Source organism: Thermobia domestica, chromosome 7, assembly GCF_964235325.1.
Source record: "Thermobia domestica chromosome 7, izTheDome1.hap1.1, whole genome shotgun sequence".
In the NCBI taxonomy this organism is placed as follows: Eukaryota; Metazoa; Arthropoda; class Insecta; order Zygentoma; family Lepismatidae; genus Thermobia; species Thermobia domestica.
Genome location: NC_137460.1, coordinates 147,143,241 through 147,166,798, shown reverse-complemented (window position 1 = coordinate 147,166,798; position 23,558 = coordinate 147,143,241). Strand labels below are relative to the sequence as shown.

The following is a 23,558-nucleotide window of genomic DNA, read 5'->3' as shown; positions in this document are numbered from 1 at the left end:
AATTTCATAGGTGGCAAAAATTCTCAAAATAGAAACCAAGGTACCGTGGAAGCAAATAATTGGCAGAACTGTATACAAGATTGTGACGTGCAATGTAACTTAACCGAATTCTTTGGTAATATAACTTAAGCTAATGTTGTGGCGTCCGAGAAAACATATTCAATTGATTTTTGTTTTATTTCACTTTAAATATCGTAATGATTTAATTTGCCATTCGTATTTTGTTTGAATTCTATACAGATAATATAAATAATGTTCTTAATGTAAATGAATACGAATGTTGCCTATCAAAGTTATGCTAACTATGCCTTAATAAATAAAACATGTTATATTGTATTCTCACCCACATAAACTTTGCTAGTTCTTAATATAATAATTTCTTTATTTGTATTATTCCGTGATATTAATCATGTCTTGTTTTGTTTTATTTTGAGTATTGTTATGATTTCTTTGTAATTCGCTTCAATATTTTGTTTTCAAAATCTTTTATAATTATCTTAACCTTCATCCGCTCGCGTACTGCCAATTCACGTTTCCGTTCGCGTTGAGGGCAATTTGGCCGTCATCGATTATTCACGTTTTTCAACATTGTGCATGATGGAAAATGTATGTTTGAAGTAATTAGGTATAGTAAATTAAAACAAATGATTGTTGACCAAGAAATATATTTACGTTAAATTATAACACTGAAAAAGATGAATGAATACACAGTGAATAAAACACGAAAGAACAGAATCTAACTTAAACAACATCCGAGCTCCCTCGTGGCTAAGCGGTTAGCGTACGCGCCTTTGGCGTGGGAGACCCGGGTTCGATTCCCGGCGGGAGTTCATGTGGTTCGGATTCCACGTTAATCAGTAGGTCCACGTCTCACATAGCCTCGCTGCTGAACGGGACGCTAAACTAAAAATCAACTCGACTCAACTTAAACAACATCCATGTCACTGACCTCCTTGTGAGATTGCTGGCATTTATTGCAAGAAGTAGAATTGATTGAAAGCTTTTTGGACATTTTCCCGAGAATCTGTGCATTCAAGGCGAGTTCTAAGCTAATCAACATTATGTCACAATCCTCATTGTGAGTTTGCTGGCATGTATTACCAATAATAGTAATGGTCGAGTTTTTTTTTTTAAATTTTTTATTTATTTATTTATTATTTTTTTTACTACATTCAAGGCGAGTTGTGTTGTTTTTTGCGCCGCAAATGTAGCAAATACCTCGTCGGATTGGTTGGACTGCTTCATCATCGGTAGTTTGCTCTCTGTTTTGTACCAAGAACACCAGCAAATCTTTTTGGCAAAGTTGAGATTTGAGAACGACCTTTCAGGTTTTCATTCATTAGCTCTAATGCTAACTCGTACAGATACGGTCTTGTATTATTTTTGATGTTAGAGCAATTAAAAATGAAACAACCAATACTGAAACTTTTATTTAGATTTTTATGTAGTTGCACAACGAAAAAAAAAAAATACGTTTTCGCTCGCGCTCACGGCAGATTGGCCGTCCACCCTCCACCACCATGTACTGTGCCGGAAGCAGGCGCTGGTTAGACTGCAGCTGCACAAAATCTAAAGGGCGGGAGTGTAAATAGAGAATACCACCCTTCCAGCCATAATCTTAGCGCTCTGGGAAGAAGGACATACAAAAATTAAAAATGACGGCTAATTTGCCACGGGCGCGAGCGGATGAAAGTTAAGTATGCCCAAATGGAAGAAATACGTTATGTAACATTTCAATATACTTTAATTTAATTTGTCTATGAGCTCCGATGATACTGAATTAAAGAATCTATTTTAGGACCTAAATAATCAGCAAAAGGATCGTATTTTGAATAAGTCCTCTTCGTCGATAATATTATAAAATTAAAATGAAATTGATTATTAAATGAATGTAAGATTGTTAAAACAAAATGAAATTAATATATTTGGATGGATGGATAGATGGATATTATAATTTACATTTGTGAGGGCTATTCGGAAAGTAAGGTAACCACGTATGTAAGGTATGTAACAGTCCAGGATTCCTTCTTCAATTGTAATCAATTTAAGAAGTCCTCGTCGGGAGCCATATATACAATGAGATTGTATATCTGATCATAAATTACTTCCATTTTTAATTGTAGTTATTTTGGGCAACGGTGCTTAAAAGTGCACAATATGTTATAAAGAAGAAGAAAAATGTGGAAGATATGTTGATATAGACTGATGTTCATGTAATGGCAGTGACTATAACTTGAGATAATTGTTTGTTTCGTGTTGCTATGACAACAAAAAGATCATTATTTATGGAGTTTTGAGAATAACAGTTAGCCTAATATATTTGACGAGCCTAATACCCAAGGTATGCAATTGTTAGTTTTTTTCAATTAAGTGTATAAATTAAAGTACAGAATCATGTTGACTTATTTGAACTGTGGGCAAAATATATGTAACAAAAGGAATAACGTTACATTATATTTAAAGGTTCTTATTCTCGTTCTCCAATAGTTTTGAACCTGCATATAATTACAAGATGTCATCACATATTATAGTTACGTGACAAGATCTTTCAGTAACTCTGAGTACTGAAGTAGGCAGCGAAACTGTATACGACAATTCTAACAAGAAGTACTTACTGTAAGTTTTATCTAATTATGTAAAAACATATATAAATTAATTTCGTTAAATCAGTTTATTTTACATTATACTTCCAACGTTGTATTGTACAGACGAATGCTAGAAACCTGGTATTACTAACAAGACCTAATGTTCTAATGATATATCTGCACTCTATAATCAACACAAACAGCAGCTGAGCCTTTGCACTAAAGCAAGCCTATTCCGATTCCCACGACATACGTAAAAAGCCATAAACGTCACATATGTCGTATTCTCGTCACACTTTGTTGCCATTGCTTACGGTATTTTTTAAAAGTCAATTTGTCTAGCAGAGCTAAGTGAAGCTACTAAGCTAGTAAAGAAAGATAGGGTGGTCAGTTCTATTCTCCTGAGCTTAAGTCTACGAGGGCGAGGTGAAAAGTTCTTGGCCTGACCCGCAGATGGCACTCTAATCAGCAAAATTTTATTGTTCTTGCCTGGGGGCGCTTTTCAGTTGTTCGCATAACAAGTGTCAACTTGTTCTTTCAAGTAGTTTGTGTGCAGGCATTGTTGCAGTTAGACGTCCTGCATGTTAGTTGTGAAAATGGATAAACTTGAATATCGTACGGTAATCAAGTTTTTCGTATTGGATGGATTAACCCCTACGGAAATACATCCGAAGTTAACAAAAGTTTACGGGGACTCTGCTCCTTCCATGTCAACCGTTAAAAAGTGAATTTAAACCTGGTCGCACATTCCTCGAAGATGACCACGTGAAGGAAGGCCGAAAACAGCAACTACACCGGAAACAATCGAAAAAGTGCATGATATCATGTTCTACGACAGGCAAGTGAACACTGAGATAGCTGAGAGTGTGGGGATATGGGAGGAACGGGTGCGAAACATCTTGCACAAAGAACTACGGATGTGAAAGCTATGCGCAAGATGGGTGCCGCATTTGCTGACTGCCGACCAAAAGCAAATGCGAAAACGATTTTCGCAGCAATCTTTGGACCGATTCAAAAGGGATCCGACCGATTTTGTGCGGGAATTTGTGACAATGGATGAGATATGGGTTGACCACCATACGCCAGAAATGAAACAGCAGTCCAAGCAGTGGGTGGAAGCCGGTGGTGCAGCGCCGAAGAAAGCGAAGACGATCGTATCGGCCGGAGAGGTCATGGCCAGTGTGTTTTGGGATGCGAAAGGGATGCTGTTAATTGATTACCTTGCAAAAGGGAGAACAATTACAGGTGAATATTACTCCAACCTTCTTGATGCCAAAATTCGCGAGAAGAGGCCTGGCTTGAAGAAGAAGAAAGTCATCTTTCACCAGGACAACGCACCTGTGCACAAGGGTGCGTTGGGGATAGGAAAACTGCAGGATTTGGGGTACGATTTGCTCGGCCATCCCCCATATTCTCCTGATTAGGCACCATCGGACTTCTATCTGTTCCCAAACTTGAAGAAATTTCTTTCTGGCAAGCACTTCACATCAAATGAAGTTGAGAGGGTCGTGGATGACTATTTTCACAACCTTCCAGACTCTCACTTCCATTAAGGAATACTGATGTTGGAGAAACGCTGGATCAAGTGTACTGAAGTTAAGGCAGATTATGTCGAAAAATAAAATCATTTTTTAACTTATATTTACAGTCTTTAATTGTCACGCCGAGAACTTTTCACTCCGCCCTCGTAACTGGAAATCAGGAGCTGGCATGAAGCAATATACTGAGGACTGGAATTATAGATACTACGTATACAAAAACTAAATAATGGCCGCATTACTCAGGTATTCAATGTTCATTTAATACAAGATTCTCTGATATCTTATAGTCAAGAAGTCATATCATTAAGAGTTTGCTACATGTATGATACGCTAACAATAATTATCGACTAGTAGCGTAATTGGATAGTGCTATGAGTTTCTCATTATTTCCGGTCTTTTTTTTTTTTTTTTTTTTTTAACACATCAGCCCACAAGTCATATACAAATGTTTGACTTTGAAGTTTTAGTTATCTTTTTGTTCGATTCTGCAGAACTATCAGCGCTGGGATAAGCCATGTTTAGGATTCAAAAGTTTATTGTGATTCGTGGGAGCAATTAATTGTATTCCAAGACTTCTAAATGTTGATTTAAAATATATAATAGTCTAGGTCTACTGCATGCAAGACCAGGACAGTAGGACTCGACATGCTTAACCAACATAACAACAGTTTTGATATTGTTTTGCATCATCATTATTTGCTATCACTTTTCCATACTCATTTTTGCCCGTAAAGAACCCGAGTTTTCCCCAAAACGAAGAAAAAAACATCACAAAACTCGAAAAAAATAATAATTGAAAACCCATATGGACTCAGGTGTTTATAAACGGGTTTTTCGAAACTTGATCCCAGTTCTAATCACGTGGGCTTTGTGCTGGACAAACACAGTGTTCGTTTCCTCTCATATTCTTCATTTGAGTATTACCATCACCGTCCCCTTTAGCTTCGAAGCTTTTAGCGTGGGAGATTCGGGTTCAATTTCCGGCGGAAGTTCATTGGTTCGGATCCCCGTGTGGTGTGTGACCTCTCATATAGTCTCACTCCTGCTAAACTCAAAATCAATCAATCAATCCTTTAGCCTCGGACTATAAACGAAAGACATTAAACTTAAAAGGCAAAAGAAAGATATTCCGTTGTTTATTCAAATTTCCTCTATTTATAATTAATTTGGAATCTCTCGTTCGATTCAAATACGGCTCTTTCCACTATGAAAGAGGATTTGTGTAGAATCTTGACTTTCTTTTAACGGAATGCTTGGACTCCTGATACTGCTGAACTATTATCCTTAGTGTCTCCATTGACGTCGTCAAGGAGGGCTGACCAGGCTCAAATCCACTTCCTCCTTAGTGCAGTGATATTGAAAATGTATTCTGATTACATACAGTATGTTCCATTTATGATACAGATGTTACGAAATTTTCTTTATGATTTACCACAAAAAAAAAAAAAAAAAGTATTGTACATTCATATTCAAAAATTTTACTTCCAAGATGCTCTCTATTTATTCATAAATACTTCCAAAATGTCAGTAAATTAGCTACATGGTATATTCTTAATCTATTCGAGCTCTTTCTCTGTAGCATATGGATCAAAACTTATCATCTGCAGGTGCGAATAGAAAGCAGTACAAAAGAAAGTATGACTGAGCTCCTGCTTCGCCGAACAGTTAATTTCTATATGTAGGGACCCTTACTCCCAGTAGGAGAACTAAAATTTTCCGGTGTTAACCCAGTACTATGATGCAATTACGGAGCTACCTAAATTTAGACGTATCAAACTCCGGTCCAGTCTGGGCTATAACGAAAATGTGTTTTGTTTAATATTTCTTTCTGTCTGTTAGCTAATTTCATTAGGATTTTAATACCGTGTAACTTAAGAAAACTGAAAAGAATACGACTCCAGCGGGCCATATGGTGCAGATTACTGTTGATGATACGTGGTCAGTGACTATCTTCCAACGTCGCATTTCTGACCTATCCAGAGCAGTATATGTAACGAATTATATCATATATATACAAGATGCATTCGAGTCGATCTGGGACTTTTATTTTCACATGTTTAAAATCGAATTCCAGAGTGAAAGTAGTGCATGAAGTACGAACTGGCAACTGTATCTTGTTATTGTTAGGTGCCACTCATTTCGCGCGCGAATCCAGAGACCGTTATTCAAGATGGCGGACAGCAATGTGCACATAGAACAGCGTATAGTAATGAATTTTTAGGAAAGAAAAAAAAAAAGCTAGAATTAACAGAAGACTTCAGTCACAATACGATGATGAAACACGTAAGTCGCAGTAACACATTTGAATGGTGCAAGCGCTCCAAAAATGGTCTTACGTCTATCACTGCTGATCCCGATCGTGGTGAATCCCAGCCCACAGCAGTCGGGAACATTCAACGTATTGAACAGCTTATCATTGACAACCATCGCATAGCCTGCCATGAAATTGAAAAGACGTATAATATTTCATTAGGAACAATGAACATAATAATTCATGGCTATTTACTGTTTCGAAAATCGAGTTCCAAAACAGCTTTCCGCTATTCACAGATACAGAAGAGTTGAACTCTACTCTGGTTGAAGGACCGCTATGACAAGAAAGACCAGTCTAAACCCCTTTAAAAAAAAAAACTCGGAGGTCAACGTTTCCACAACAGGGTGTCCTACAATGGTTCAAATGTACTGACAAATCTCTTTATGCACTAGTTAATGGTGGGATAAATATGTAATTGCAGCACAGTTATGTGGAGAACCAAATGCAATTTCTACTCCTTTATTTTTTTTTATTTTATTTATTTATTTTTTTTTTTAAAGTTCTGGACTGACTTGAATACCTCTCGTATAGTGCACATAATTACATACAGCGTGGCCCAAAAGTAGGTATACAGTACCGTACTGATCAGCTCATTGCATTTTATATCATTTCTTATTGTTATCCATCAGGTAGACTTAGTTTCTTTATTATTTGTTCTTAATGTCTTTTTACTTATATCCTAAGCTCGGATCAATCAAAGCAAATAAATCCATAAACTAGAATGTTATACTAGATCAATGCGGGGGTGTATACCTACTTTTGGGCCACTCTGTATATATGAATCCAGTGGCCAGATCAGTGTTTGACCGGCGAACGGATATTTCGCCTCATATAGGCCTACATGAGTTTCTGACTCCCCCACTCAGCATCTCTAATTGGGATTTTATGATAAGCGACTCAATAAATACTGACTGAGATAAATGCGCTTAAAATTTTTTTATTTTTATTTTTATTTTTACTTTTTATTATTTTTTTTAGCAGCTGAAAATACTACGGAAACAACTAACAGTACTAACAAACATTTTTGAGAATTACTCGTTCACGGTATGGTAACAATGACGATGTATTAGTAATTAAGTTTAAAACTCTATTTTACATTTTCGGATTTGTAGTGTTTTAATTTAAATAATTCAATTTATTCTTCAGCGTTCTATAAATAATCTTAATTATGTTTAGACCACATTGGTCTATTAAAGGAAAGTAGTTATTTCAGGATGTGAAAAAGCTATCGGGATTTTTGAGAATTACTGGCATCTACGGTCTAGCTCCATCACGTATGAGGATTGAGGAATGATCACACTACCCGGGGAAGTAGTAAAGAAAAAAAAGCGACCTGGGGCCTTTATGTTAGGTACCATTCCGGACATTTGTCTGATGTGAATGCAGAAAACTTTAGGGAAAATTTCACTTAAAATGGCTAGCTTGAAACGGTTTTTATACGTTTCCGACCGAGTGTTCCCATCGGGAACCAAATTCGGGACCGCTCGCACCTAAGGTGAGAGCGTTAGCGACTACGCTACGCGGTGCTACTTAAAAAAGCCTTCGGGTTATGCATATGGCAGCAGAACAGTCGAAATATAGTTTCAAAAATCAATTAGGACATTTAAGTAAGCAATTTATAACATTCAGTTACTAAAGTATTCGTAAAACGTGAATCTCAGTTTACAAGAAATGTATTTTTAGAATTGCTTAAGAATTATACTATGCTATGAATTACCATTTTATTGATTTCTTCCACTGCAAGACCAAAGCTGGTTGCCTGAAATCCAGAGAACTTGTAAGACTGCAAGAGGTTGTGATAGTTGATTCCATTATTCCAGTCATAGCCTGTAACACGAAAGCCATCAAATAGCATCACAGATACTGTCAATCAAGGATTTTATACATTTAATTTAATTATTATTAGAAGGAAAAATCTACATGATGATCAGAAATTTCCTTTTCAACTTGATTTTTTGAAGTCCAGTATATTAAGGTGAGCAAAAAAAAAAAAAAAAATGTTACATGCGACTGTATTCTATAGCCTAGAAACTAGTGGGTTAAAATCGAAGAAAGAAAGGAGAGTAACTTCTGTTCTTATTTCTCCCCGAATGCCTATCGTAACCTACTCTCTCTCTCAGTAGCGTCATTTCAGATTTGGCTGGGGGGGGGGGGGGGGAACAAGACCCCTTGACATAAGTAAAATTTCGCGTTTTTCACTGACTTACTACTATTCTATTGATAAAATCTATATAAATCTCAAACTCAGGGGGGATGCCCCTCCCTGCCCCCCTAAATGACGCCTCTGCTTTGTGTGTGTGTGTGTGTGTGTGTGTGTGAGAGAGAGAGAGAGAGAGAGGGGGGGGGGCTTTCACTCACCTTTAACAGCCAACACTTTCCTCATTTGATTCGTCGTATTAAAATTTAGATGATATATTTTAACACTTCTATTAAATTTGGTAGAAATACTGTTAACTAGAAGACCGATTAATTACAAATATCAAAGAGTAACATTTTAATACTCTTGCTTACACATTTAGATGTGGTACTGTCTTGACCCTTCACAAATATTATATCAATACAAGCTGCATATAAAATAACTAAAAGAAAACATTTTATAAACACTTATATTATCAACTATATACATTTTCTTTCTCGAACTAGTAAGTTTTTCAATGGTTAGCCCGTTATTCCTATCACTACCTACATATAGATGATGGGGCTGCGAGTGATCTCAAAAGGCCTCAAAGGAAATATTACACTAAGAGAAAAGAATAATTTGCAGTACATTTTTGGTATTTCCAGCACCGATATAAATTTCCAATAGATTTCTAGTATTTCAAGTATCAGCAGACACCCTGCATTTACATGTGGAGACACGAGCTGTAGATTAATTTAAGATACATAACATTAGTCAATTCGCGCTCTTTCGTAGTCATATTACAATTATTCGACAAAGTCAAACTCACCATTCAAAAGTGCAAGTTCCAATTGCAGAACGTTTAAACACTAATCGATTCTATCACTAGATGAAAAGATTCAAAATAAAGTTAAAATATTGATGAGAATATAAGAGATACTTCGTCGCCAACTGCAATAGGTCGTATGTCAAAGAACTAACAATCATGATATTAGTAAAAAGCGCCCATATTTGAATAAATTTCTAATTGAGATTTTTATATTAAGGTGGATCGCTAGGTGTTCTCGGTGCTACGTTGCTTGAATAGTGCGGCGTTGTCAGATAGTGTCGAGTGTTTACTGATGCCTGATAATAAAGGAAGTAATCATGGAATTCTGCTTGGACACTTACTGGAGAAATTAGTTTTTGACCTTATCACAATTAACAGCTAAATTCCGCTTCTTGAAATTCAACGCTAGAATCCAGGAATTTTGTTATTGTGACTACTACAGTAAACGTATAAATTTGGCAACAACGCATTATGGCGTTCTGCGCAAGTTTCTTCTAAAATTTTTTTCCTTAAATGTAAATTAATAATCAAAGATAATGTGAAACATAACAGGAGATTCGGTCAAACAATATATCTATTTCGTAATAAGATTGTTACTTTAAAATACTTTACACGTACAAATACACATTTCATAAAATTGAGCACTTCTAGTAAGATCTAACAGCAAGTGCCATCTCGTGTGCTCATTGTAAAACGAATCCAGTTTTTTTTCTTTTATTTGTTATCTTTTTCGATATCAGAAGACACAATCAAATGAATCAGTATCTTGTGTTGTAGCTGAAACATAACTCTATCTTATAATACAATACTTATAATATGTAACGTTTCATTGCGCAGTAGTTAAGGGAATGAGCTAAAATATACTGACTTCCGGGTGGTGATCCACCTTAATTTGAGGATGCTAGATCCAATGAAAGTATTTTAAAACATATTCGTTCAAGAGGTCACGAGAAAACTAACTTCAAATCTGATTTTTTGAGGTACCGCTTACGCCAACAGCAAACGTTCCCACGCTTCGACACATTTTTTTCTAATTGCATTTTGTTATGCTAATTTGAAAAAATGAAATGAAATCTTTGAGTTTTACGTCCCGCGGTTACGCCGGTTAGGCTAAAGGAGACGGTGATGATGAGCAATGAATGAAATGGTGGAATGAAGAAAATGGGAGGAAACGGGAGAACCCCTAGAAAACCCACGCACACGGTGTTTGTCCACCACAAAGTTCACTTGGCGGGGGCTGGGATCGAACCCGGGACCCAATATGCTAATTTGAGGATCTTGACTCCAATGGAACTATTTTCAAAGATATCCGTTAATGGGGTCACGAGAAAAATTACCTCGAAGTTGTGATATTTATTTATTTATATCCCAATTTGAGATCACTTTTCTAGGCACTTCATGGGTGGATATATTTTAAAATAATTCCTTTGGGTTCACCATCCTCAAATTAGTATAAAAAATACAATTAGAAATATCGAAGAATAGAAATTAATATTACTTGCATAAGCAGTCACAACTTTGAGGTAATCTTCCTAGTGGCTTCATGAATAGACATGTTTACAAATAGTTTCATTATTTAGTATCCTCAAATTAATATAAAAATCCCAATTAGAAATTTATCCAAGCGTTGGCGCTGTTTACTAGTGGCATGATTTTTCTTTCATGATACCAGTACAAATAGCTCTTTAGCAAGTTTTCACGATGTGACATATGACATGATGCTGTATACAAATCTGAATTTCCTTGTTATTGACTATACTATCAGTGTGGAAATAACTCTCTTGCTATTGGACCGATACATACTTCTTTCACGAAGCTACTGTCGGCAACTTTGATTACAAAGTTCATGAACAACCTGGAAATGATTGTTTGTTAACGTACGTACTAAAGTATCAATGACGACTTATCTTAGCACACTAATTTAATTTAATAATTTTCTATAGAGAAAGCTACGTCAAAATCTACATTATGACGACCGTACACCTGTGCACTTTTCATTTTTTTTCTTTCTTTTGCAAAGCTATCGTATCACAGGTGTTTTAATATATCCTTGTGATTTTTCACAAGGATAGTTAGATCTATAACTGTTTTCGAATTCAAGTCCTTGTCTAATTTGGGGATTTTGTTTTAATTTAAAAAGTCTCTATTTTTTTTCTGTGACACTATCATATTATAGTAAAACTTCGATTTATTTTACGTTTGTTGATCATTGCTTTGTAAATGTTGAAATATCCTTGAGAAGAAGAATACATTACTGCTGTCTCTAATACGTTTTCTTATTCTTATATTGACATTTAATTTTGTTACCGATGTAAAGTTCGATACACATTTTCAGTGCTTAACTAGCTTGTAACCGCTCTGTAAAACAACTCTTGCATTGGGTTAAGTGCTTTTCTATATTTTTACATTGATTTTCTGCCATGTTTACTTCAAATTAACTCTTTTTTTTTTTTATGTTTACTTAGATTTTATGAATTTCGAAAACTAATTCAATTTTGAGGGGAGGAACAACTTTTTTAAGTTTCTCAATTTTCTTCTAAATTTGTAGAAGTATTCACTTTTTCTTCCGATTTCTATTATATAAGCCTAATCTCTTGTTTTTCTTTTTCAGAGCCCTGTGGAAGAAATTATTACATATGTTGATCTTCATTCAGAAGGGATCTGTCTGATGAGTGATGACTCACATTGAATGTATTTCGTATCTGGTGTTGGGCTCCTGTATACTTCCCTATGGAATTTATTTTTCTGTAGATATATCAATGAATCTAAAATAAAATAATAATTGATCGTTTCGTTTCTTTTCCACCCATACTTAAATTTTTCAAGAAAAGTCAGTTGCGCGTCATTTTCATATAGGAAAGAATATTGTCTACGAATCTATGATATTTGGTAAATTTTTCGTTTGGATTCATTTCAAAATTTTGTTTCGTATTGGTGCACGACATTATTTGCAAGTAAAGAAAAAAATGGATTTCCTATAAGTTGGCAGCATATCCTACACTCAAATTAAAAGCAGAGCTCCTCCATGACTAAGCGGTTAGCGTGGGAGACCCGGATTCGATTCCCGGCGAGAGCTCATGTGGTTCGGATTCCACGTTAATCAGTGTGTTCCGTCTCATACAGTCTCTATGCTGTATGAAGGGACGTTAAACTCAAAATAAAACAAAAATCAAATTAAAAGCAATTGTTTCTTTACAAACCTCGTATAAATAAATTACTTACTCAATTTCAAGCAGTCAACGATAAGAATTTGTCTACTGAATATTAATATTTTATCAACCATAGTGAATATACCTTTTACAATTGGAGTTCCTTCCGGCATACAAACACTCTGCACAAAAACAGCATCTTTCGCTTTATCAGGACATTCTACTTCCTTTTTCTGATCCTGCATGTTGTTTGATTAAAATATACAGCTTTTAATTCCAATAGGTAACATAGGTTACTGAAAAGAACAAAAAGAAAAAATATTCAAATACGTCTTACATAGTCCAAGAAAAATAATTTTTGAAACCATTTCAAACAGCACTATGAGCAGCAGCGAAGTTGCAAACTCCATATACTCTGTTCTTAAAGAGTTTTCGAGAAAAGCTATCGTAAAATATTCTTCTATATTTTACACTGATTTCCAATATATTTACTTTAACTTTAAGAAGGCTATACTGGTATAATACATTTTGCACCTTTTCTCAGAGTATGCCCAATAAACTGATCACAATGGCATGATTTTTTTTTCTCAATTTCTAAAAAAATTAACTAAACTATTTTTTGAAATTTGGCAACTCATATGTCATTCCTCTAGATCAGTGGTTCCCAAGCTTTTCAGCCGAAGAACCCATTATGAAATACAAGTTTCTTACGGAAGCCAAGAGTCTTATTTCTGTCTATGTTCTGAATTTTAACAAATCTATTGTGTTTATCATGAATAATATTTTTAATCATTTATTTATTAAAAACAACACTAAAAAAACTGGAGAAAATAATATTTATTACTGACGTCTACAACATGATATAACTATAACAATTAGTTTTTTTTTCTTTTTTTTTAAGATATTTGAAAAACGTTACACGTACACCTGAAGTTAATGTGAACAATGTCTATGCTTCTTGCGGCACAGTTTGTCAATGTCCGACACCACAGAAGTCAGTTAAAGATGTATATTATCTTTTAGGTCCAAATAAGCTCAATATTTAGTTTTTGTATCCTGAAACCTCGAAAAGGCCGTTTCATAGAGATACATAGTACTAAAAACTAGTGCGAAACTTTTGAATATGGAAAACCCTTTCCTAACAGAGCCTAAAATTCGGGAAACGGTTTATCTTTAAATGGCAGTGGCTGTCCGAAACCACGTCTATAAGGACATATTCCGCCACTAAAAATGAATTTACAATCCACTCAGAATTCTTTCGAACCGATTCCTTAGTGTCCCTTGGAAAGTATGGATTCAACTTTTGAAGCAAATTTATTATTGCTGTCAAATTTATCCATCGTTATGTTAGTTTCTCCTAAAAAGTTTCAAGTTAATGTGAAACACGTCAGATATTTATTATGAATGTTTTCTTTTTCTTCAGAATGGTAATTCTGTCATTAGCATCGAATATTATCTTCCCCTTCCTTTGTACGGATGTGATGAATTCGTTCATTTCAGTAAAATGTCTGTCAAGTAATATAATTTGCACAACCATTTTTATCATTCCATGATCTGCTAGCAAACTGTTTTGGTCATTTAAAAGTGAACGAAGTTCTGTTCGAAATTGCAGTAAACGGAACAACGTTTTATCTCGTGACAACCATCGTACTTGTGTAACCACAATGACTTGGTAACTTCCCATGTCTTCACACAGTATTTTAGTAGCCAAGCCTGCAAAGGTGATGATTTTCACGACGTTGTCAATTACCTCCTGTAACATCACCTTTTCTTTTTTTTAACTTCTTGTAACAACGCCAGCAACATGACGACCTATCAAGGCCTTTGCGCCAAGGAAAAAAAATCCACTACCATTTGTAGAGGATGGAAGTAGCTTGTAGAATAAAATATTCTCAAGAAAAGAACCTGAAAATTCGTCGTCATTAACGCAGATAATCTAGCAACGTCCATGGCTTCAAGTTATAGCCCAGGCTTCGTTTGACTGATACAGAAAATGAGGATATCCTTAACATCGTTTGATAGTTCCTGGATTCGATTACGCACAGTGACATTTGATAAAGGCATACTGGAGATCAAGTTCAGAGCTTTTTCATCTACTATTCAGTTTGCTACTTTCACTATATCTATTTGCTACCCCTTAAGTATATACCCACCGTCGCTGACGCGCCTCTCCCTTCGGATGCACACCTCCGTGGACCCACCAGCTCTGCCGTGTCGTGACAAAACGCTGTAACTTTGGCGAAGAAGTTTTGCGAAAATGAGCCTTAAAGTTTTCATCCGAAAATGTGATCTGTATCGTGTAGAAATAGTGTATCTTGACTTTGGAAACACGTGGTTACATGTAATGTTACGTAAATGCATGTTGTGTGATTAAATTTGGTGAAAATTGATTGGTTGACCATTATTGCCTAGTTACACTGGTTCTACACGATACAGATCACATTTTCGGATGAAAACTTTAAGGCTCATTTTCGCAAAACTTCTTCGCCAAAGTTACAGCGTTTTGTCACGACACGGCAGAGCTATACCCTGAGTCGGTTAGATAGCTTTCATGCTTTTAGTGGCCATTTAGCATAGGTTGGTTTCTGTTATTGCGCCGTAGTTCCTATGGTGCTGGTGTAGTTTTGGCGCACATTTTGAAAAATTTATAGATGAATGCTTTGTATGAAAAGATATTTATAAGGTACATATTTCTGCAAGCGACAAAATTTTATACAAGGTAATACAGCTGTATTACATGTTTACAAGTGTAAAATCATTACAAGTGCTTTACGATGGATAAAATAAGTGAGTGCATATGAAAGACCACTCTATTAGATGTTACTTTCCGCCGGCGGTGTACTTCTGCAGAGTATACAGAAGCTGTATTTTATAAGTGGAACGTTACTAGTGTTAAGCCATGACAAGTACTATTGAAACTCGCATATTTGCCAAAATCCACTTCTTTTCTCACTGTCCTCGATTATGCACATACCCACCAGCTTCACCCTACCCTGACTAGTTACAAAGCATCCGTGATTTTAGTGGCCACCTAGCACAGGTTGGTTTGTGCTTTTGCACTGTAGTTCTTATGCCGTACATCCGGAAACCATATTCATATTCAAATTGAAAAAGAAATGCAATTTTTCAACAATTATCTGTGGTAGCCCCCTTGAATTTTAACTATGCCAAATGAGATATTTTCATGTCGCCCAGCGCAAATTTTTTAGGAGACAATAGAAAGTAAATTAGTGAAAGAAATAATTTTTCCTCAATTATTTCTAGTGGTGCCCCAAAACTACACCTTCACGGTTTGTATGCCCGTACCGTAACTTAATCTAATCTAACCAAATATAACCGAAGGCAGTAAATTTTGGTACTTTTTTTTTATTATTTTTAAATTGGTCCAACGACAGCACTAATGCCTTAACTTGAATCACAATATGTATGCAGAGTTCTTCACATCACTTGAAATGTAAATAAAATGATCCTTGTACTTTTTCACCTGTCAATAATGAAATAAAAAGGCAATGCTATTTAAAGTTTAATGTTCTTAATATTGATGCTTGCTTTCGTTAAAGCATCTGATTCATATATTAGTCAATATCACTTGTATTATCTCAGTACAAACCTTTTTCATTATAGTACCACCAAGAAACCATGCAGTACAATCCAAAACACCTGCAATCAGTGATGCCAATTCCTTCAGAGCCGTTTTCCCTTCACAAGCTTCAGAATTTCCCTTTTCCGGACAAAATTTCCCTTAATCCAAAACGTTCAAGTACTGTATTTAGCAAACGTAGTTTTAATCGTTTTCGCTTCCACCCCCTCACCGCAATCTTATAATCACATACAAGCAGATACCTGACAGCCTTCCTTTGAGCTTACGCAGAATTTGAACTTGATTTGTTGTTTAGATATCTAAGGCGTCACTGTAGAGGAGGGGAAAGGATATGGAAAGGTGTAGGCCAGGACCTATGTTAAAGGTGCAATCTCTGCATTTGCCTCGTGTAATTGAGGAAAAACCCTATAAATACCTCGGTCAGGACGGACAACCTAAATAAATCATAAAAAATATAAAATAAATATAACATAACTATTTTTTATTATAGATATCATGATAGATTTTATTATTAATGTAATCTAAGGTACAAAGAAATTATTAAGTAAATATTTGGTATGTACTTACTTAAGAACAGAACTCCCATATTTACTGAAACGAATACGAACAGTTACAAAGAAAACTAGCTGCTACTGTCTTTGGCTGTACAGGAGGAATGTTCGTAAGCACAATACAAAGTTAGAGATGCGGAATTCTTAAGAATTTATAATTCTGTGCACACAGTCACCAGGAAATCTGTAAACTTACACAAACACACATACACTAATGACCCAGTATTCGCCCATATATACATATTTACATTCACGACACGCAGATTTTCTTCTCTTACATTGATTAATCCTTTTCAGAATCAATTTTTTGGTTGGGAAAAACATCTTCTGATTGGGAAAATCAAACTGTTATAATAGTTGGAGTGATAATTTAATTGAGAAATATTTAATCTTATTGCATTGCATTTAATTCAACAATCGGAAGATTAATTTTGATAAAAGATTTTAAATAAGCATTGTTGTAATGTTTCGAATTTAACTGAATATGTTGGAGTTCCGCGGTGATAGTGATAGAGTGAACATCGCAGAAAGTGAGCTGCCGAAGAGGAAGTGGATAAAGTGAAAGACATTCATTAGATATAATTTACACTCATTACATCTAAACACGAAAACATCTATACACACTTTCAAACATTTTACACACAATCATTTCATCTATATTTCACTTTTTCCAATATTTTCACCCCAAACAACTGGGTAACTGGCCCTCTTCTTCCCGTTGGAACTCCTTCCCGATTATGACATTATATACCTAACTAAGACTATACAATTATTACCTGGATTTGACTTATTGCTTCTATATATATCATAACGTAACTGACGAACATTTTATACTTAAAAACATTTTAATACTATATATAACAGGAAAAACGACTTTGAAGTCGACCAGAAAAAATGCAAATGGCGACTTACGCCATTTGCAAAAATAGTTACAATTTCAAGAAAGACATTTCAATTTTCATACATTTTTAGCATACTAGGCAAATAATGCTGATGCTTATATTTAAAACACCGATAGTTGGTGATTGAAGACAAGACAAGAATATGTTGATCGATGTGTAATGTTGATACATATTAACGAATGCAAAGCAAGATAACTTGTGAGAATTTATGTGAAATATGTGCAACGGATTGTGTTTGGAACAAATAGGATGTTGAATTTATACTGAATTTTAATGAGATTAATTTGATACGTAAATACATTCAATCTATAAATGATTGAAGAGAGGTTCAAATTTCCCTGCAATATTGAGAGATTACAAGCAATTTCCCTTTTTCCCTTTTCTCTAAAATTTACTCAAAATTTCCCTGCGCCAAGGGAAATTTCCCTTCAATTGGCATCACTGCCTGCAATACAGTGTTGCCAGTTTCAGAACCTGAATTTCCTTCCGAAGCCATAAAATTTCCGTATTAAATGTAAAATTTCCCCCAACTAAAATAGATAAAGTTTACAATATCTAGTACTATGGTGTCATGGATTTTATAACATCCTTGTATGGTGTATAGTTGAATTCATTCTCGTAGCATAAAAGTAACTATATTACTGTTATGCACGATAAGTTCACGAAGACACTAACACAAAATTTTATAAAAATATTATATATTTAATAAACACTATGTATACACACAAAAAAGAAGAAAAAAACAAGTACTGTTATTCTTTCGGATGAGGAAGCTCTCTAAAGATCCGGTTCAGTTTCTGCAACAACTTCGGCAGTTGAATGGCGAGAGATATGACTAGGAGCAGCTTGAAATTTTGTGCAATCCAATCCTTTTGCGATAAAACTCGAGCATACAGGAGTCATGGTGTAAAACAGTGACGACGCCAGAGGGAGTCCAAGGAGGCAAGCGCCCCCTAGTAGCTACTTCTGCTTCCGTGACTGGCACCTATACTGTATCCCCAGACTCCTACAATCTTTAAACATTCTTCATGTAGTATTTTATATCAGTATCATAACCAATCTCATTGTCAAATTGTAGTCTACTTTTCACGCATTTACTATGTGGCAGATTAGACCTCAAGCTATCTTCTTTGAGCGTCTGTGTATACACGCATATTTCTGCTTTCTAATTTGTAGCCTTTTGAGGTAAATTTTAGTTATACTTCTTTCTTATGATTTTTAATTATTGTGCCTAGCGAACAATTGTAGATTTGGTCGACTTGTTTTCTTCTCATTGGATCAACTTCGATCGGAAACAAAAGAAAGGTAACCAGTTACGTAACTTGTTTGTATTTATCCATGTTAGAAGGTTTCGGTTTCAAATTTTGTTTTATTTAAAGGTTCTATACTTCTTTTTTCTGAAACATTATTCTCGGCTTTCAATATTCAGAGGATGTGCTTATAACAGCTTAGTTTGCGACTACCAGGGCTTAATTTTTTGAAGGGGATAGAAAGAGTTGTATTTTCCCTTCCTGCAAATGATTATAATAAATTAATGGAATTAAATTGATTGCCAATTAAACGTATTGTCAGTGTGTTGATCTTTATACTAGTGCTCCCTTACTTATTTTGTTTCGAAGTACTGACGTGACGTCTACTATATTGACTAGGAACTGCTTAAAAATTCGTAGTCCTACCCAGAAGGAGTGCACGTGGAATGGTGAAGTTTTACTTCTTCTACACTTCCCCCGAGAGTCAATATACTACCTTGTACAGTGCTCCAGTTTTTGCAGAAAAGTTAAAAAATCTGAAGATTTCCTCGCACCACTGTTCGTAGCACTACCCCTATTAGAGTCCTTTCAAGTGTTATTTAAGTTCGGGAAATAAGTACATGTAATAGTTAGACGGAGCCAAATATGCGGAATAAGAATGATGATCTAGACATTGAAATCATAGATTATGCAATGTCAGTTGTGTTCGCAGGGGCGTGATGGACAGTTTATTCTACTGAAGGAACAAAATTCCTTTCTTTTCATTTTCCGTGGCGTTGAACTTTGAATTTTTCTTTCAGTTTTGTAAGTAATGTAGAAATTCTGGATTAAATATTTGCGGAGGTAATCTATGAGTACGACTCCATACTTATCTCAGAAGAATGTTGCAAACAGTTTCTCAACCTATTTCTGTGTCTTGAACTTCTTGAGGAGATGGAGAAATGAGTGCTACTACTCCATTGACTGTTGTTTCGATTCAGGATCGTAGTAGTACAACCATATTTCATCTATGGTTACTATTCGTGATCGAAATTGATCAGCATTACGGTCAAATTGGAAGAAGACTTCTCTTAATGCCGTCACTCTTTTATTCTCCTGATAGATATTTTGGGAACCCATTATGCCGAGAACTTGCGCATACCCAAGCCATTCTGAATTATGCTACCGACGAATTCCAAAGAAATGCCCAGAATTTCTGACACAAGTTTTGCTGAGAAGGTAAAAACTGAGAAAGCGGGATGCAGCCAGACCTCAGTCTATAATAAGTATATCGTGAGTTTACTATACACTTTAAAAGCTATATAAATAATAGCTTAAATTATTTTTGTCACTCAAAAACTGGGGTGACCTAACCCCTGCGGCCCCGGGCTATATCCACCATTGGCTGAAATGCTGCAATTTTCAAGAATAATGTCACAAATTGCATCCATGATTTCGGGAAGAGTCATTGCTTTTAATCATCCTGGATGTAAAGCCTAATTTGTTGAGAAATCAGGGGCGAATCCAGGGGGGGTGCGATCGCCCCCTCAGAAGAGGAAGCTTTCTTATTTTATATATGTAAATAAAACCCATCCCAAAGTTTGGAGCCCTTAAAAGTAGCAATATGACAACCCACCGCCCCCCCCCAGAAGTCGGTCCTGGATCCGCCCCTGTGAGAAATCGCCACGTTTATACTAAGCCACTTACTTCTTCACCACTGTATATAACGGAGGAGAGTCCCGCGGTGTTTCATTGACTTCCTAATTAATTTACTTCGGTGATTCCTTGGTGGGAAAAAATGTTATAACAGGATCTGAATGTTCGTGAAATTATCTGTTTGGGTACACATTATCACTTCAGAGGCCTGAGAAACAATAAGAATTTCATTATTAATATGAAAATTTGTATTTATACATACAGAGATATGTTTTTCTAAATTACGGTTTCATTTTTCTACCTAGTACCTATACTCCTTCTGGATTGGACTACATTTTCAGCAGCTCCTCGTAAATTCTCTCTCTCTCTCTCTCTCTCTCTCTCTCTCTAGAGCTGCTGAATATATATATATATATATATATATATATATATATATATATATATACAGAGAGAGAGAGAGAGAGACGTAGCATATATTACTAGACGAATGTGTTATTTGTAGCATACGCGAAAGTAATTCAATTTATGTTTAGGCTTCAAAAGTTTCATTGAAATATATTTCATGTGCAGACGTTACTTATTTGTTAGTTATAAATTTTACTTGAAATGACTTTAATTTATAATCATATAGGTCTAATATGAAAACAGCAACGAAATACACAATGTAATGTAAAATAAGTGAAACGTAATAAATATGTCATTTTTGGTATGGCAAATAGCCGCTCCCCTCCCGAAAATGTATCTGCCCCTCCTTTGTTCCCCTAAGAACTTAAAGCTGGCGTCGTCACTGGTGTTAAACCAGTCTAATTCAATGCGATTTATCTGTTTTGTTTTGACATCAGATACCATCAAGAATATTCTCTCTGCTTAGGGATAAAACTATTTTGGCAAGAGTAGAAATATTTTGAAAAGACTACATCATCATGTGAGAACCAGAGAAACGTAACTCCAAGAATGGGATTTTCATTTTCTTGGATGTATGTGTATAATTTTGAAAGCCCCACTTAACGTCATTTGAGTGTTATATTGAACAAAAACAAATCCTCTCTCCTGTGAACCTACGAAAATGGAATCACGTTGTTCTGGTTCTCATGCGACAACATATTGTCGGAAAGGTTGTCTGAAATTGTCTATCATTGCGTCAGTCTCTAGGTTTCACAAAATATGTTTTATAGCACTGTCACATTTACTTTTCATTACTTTTATGTCTTCAACTATTCTCGAATCCAGTGGTGTGCTATGGGGGCGAGCGGGGCGACGACCCCGGGTACCGAAGTAAGGAAATTCGAAAGCAAAAAAGAAAAATAGAGAGGAAATTTACTTGTAATATTCCTAGTATGCACTTAAATCCTCTTCCTGCTTTAGGAAGGGGTACTATAATGTTACTCATGTTAGGAAAATGTATGTGCACGTATATAAAATGAAAGGAAACAATAATAAGAAGTGCTAAAAACCAAGGAAAAGCAGGGTGAATTTTTGAAAATTTTCTTGAGTTTCGAGCCAACCATGGTGGTGCTTCGCGGCTGGACTGTCGACCTCACTCATATGTACGGGGGCTCCGTCCTATATTCTCACCCCGCGCGCTGATTTTTTTTTCACAAAGGAGGTCAATATTACATTTATTAATTCCCCCAACGAATTTCAATCACTCATTGAGTTGCGGATTCGAAACCCACTCCCTGTTAACCCCTAAGTAGGTGCGCCATATTTCGTAATGAAGTAAGTGGGGAGCTATCAGATAACCCCATTATATATTTTGTATTTTTTTGCTACTAATGACACTTTTGATCAAAACACTAGTAATCTTTAAAGCATTTTCCCTTGAGTGAATGATCAACAAAACTTAACAGTTTAAGAGTTTGTCTTCCCAAAAATGTTTATTGTCTTCTGCCAAAACAGATCCAATGAATCAGCAACAACAATCCGATCTAACATGTACGAGGAAAAAGAGGTAGCAGAGCGAAAAGATGTGCTGTTTACCGGTATTTACGATCAATTCGTAGTAGGAGTCCATGGCATCAGTTCCTTTTTGCTTAATTTTGTCTTTGCAGGATTTTATGTAGTCGCTTTGGTTGCTAGCCATGCCTGCTTCGATTGATGCAAAATAAATCAACCTTCAGGTGAGTCAGTGGAAAAAACTGTGCATGTTGCGTATTTTCGAAATACACTGAATTCTAGCCATAAGGCATTGTGAACGGGTTACGCTTGGCAACAATGTAGAAAGAATAAATGACGTCTATGTCGCGATCTTGTTGGTGACATCACATCACCTACATATAGCACAAAGTAAACTCCAGATGCTGTCGGTCACGCAACGGGATCGTTTCCTCAACTACATCACCAGTCATACTACTGGAGTGACTCTGCCACTTCCAAAACCGACTCGTCCGGCGAGTCAGACTACTCCAGATATAGTTATTGTTTCGAACAACATATCACATCGTAGCTGTGTTAACGTTCTTTATCTCATTGGTAGCGATCATGCTCCAATCAAACTAGACATTCAGACTCATGTAACTACCACTTCTCAGTCTTCTCCTCCCCGTACTATCTATCGTTACGATAAAGCAAATTGGACAGCTTACAGATCGTATCTTCAGGATCATCTTCATCATTTACATCCACCTGCTACAGAATCGGAACTTTCTGAAACTCTGGATTCTCTAGTTAATGCTATCCATAACGCCACAGACAAATATATCCCTAAGTCAACAGTTTCGACTTTTCGACCCTCTTTACCTCCTCAATACTTACCACTGATCAAACGGTCCCGAAGTTTTATAGAGATTTTGCTGCCACTGACAACCTTGACTCTCTTCATCATTACAGGCAGTTGCAATGAACGGTGCACAACTATCTTAAGGCTTACAAATTGCGATGCTGGGTCAAAGCTTGCAATAATCTCGGCTCACTTTCACATCCCACTCAGTATTGGAAAAGATTCCGACAGCTTACAGGTCAAAATACTCGTACAACACATCCTCTTATCGACAACAATACTCCGCTGCACACTGATACAGACAAGGCCAATGGATTTGCAAGATATCTCCAGGACATCTTTACGCCTTTCGCACCTGAAATT

General features: G+C 35.9%; 1 protein-coding gene across 1 annotated transcript in view; it reads right to left on the bottom strand.

Moving 5' to 3' along the window:
* Dhps (Deoxyhypusine synthase) overlaps positions 1–16,267 on the bottom strand; it is a 45,184-nt gene extending 28,917 nt beyond the window's left edge. Inside the window, exons 1-3 of the mRNA XM_081765380.1 lie at positions 16,148–16,267; positions 12,683–12,833; positions 8,158–8,267 (exon numbers count right to left, since the gene is read on the bottom strand). Of these exons, the coding sequence (XP_081621506.1) occupies positions 8,158–8,267; positions 12,683–12,782 (210 nt within the window). The 5' untranslated portion in view covers positions 12,783–12,833; positions 16,148–16,267. The remainder of the gene's footprint in view (positions 1–8,157; positions 8,268–12,682; positions 12,834–16,147) is intronic.
* Between the last annotated feature and the right edge of the window lie 7,291 nt (positions 16,268–23,558).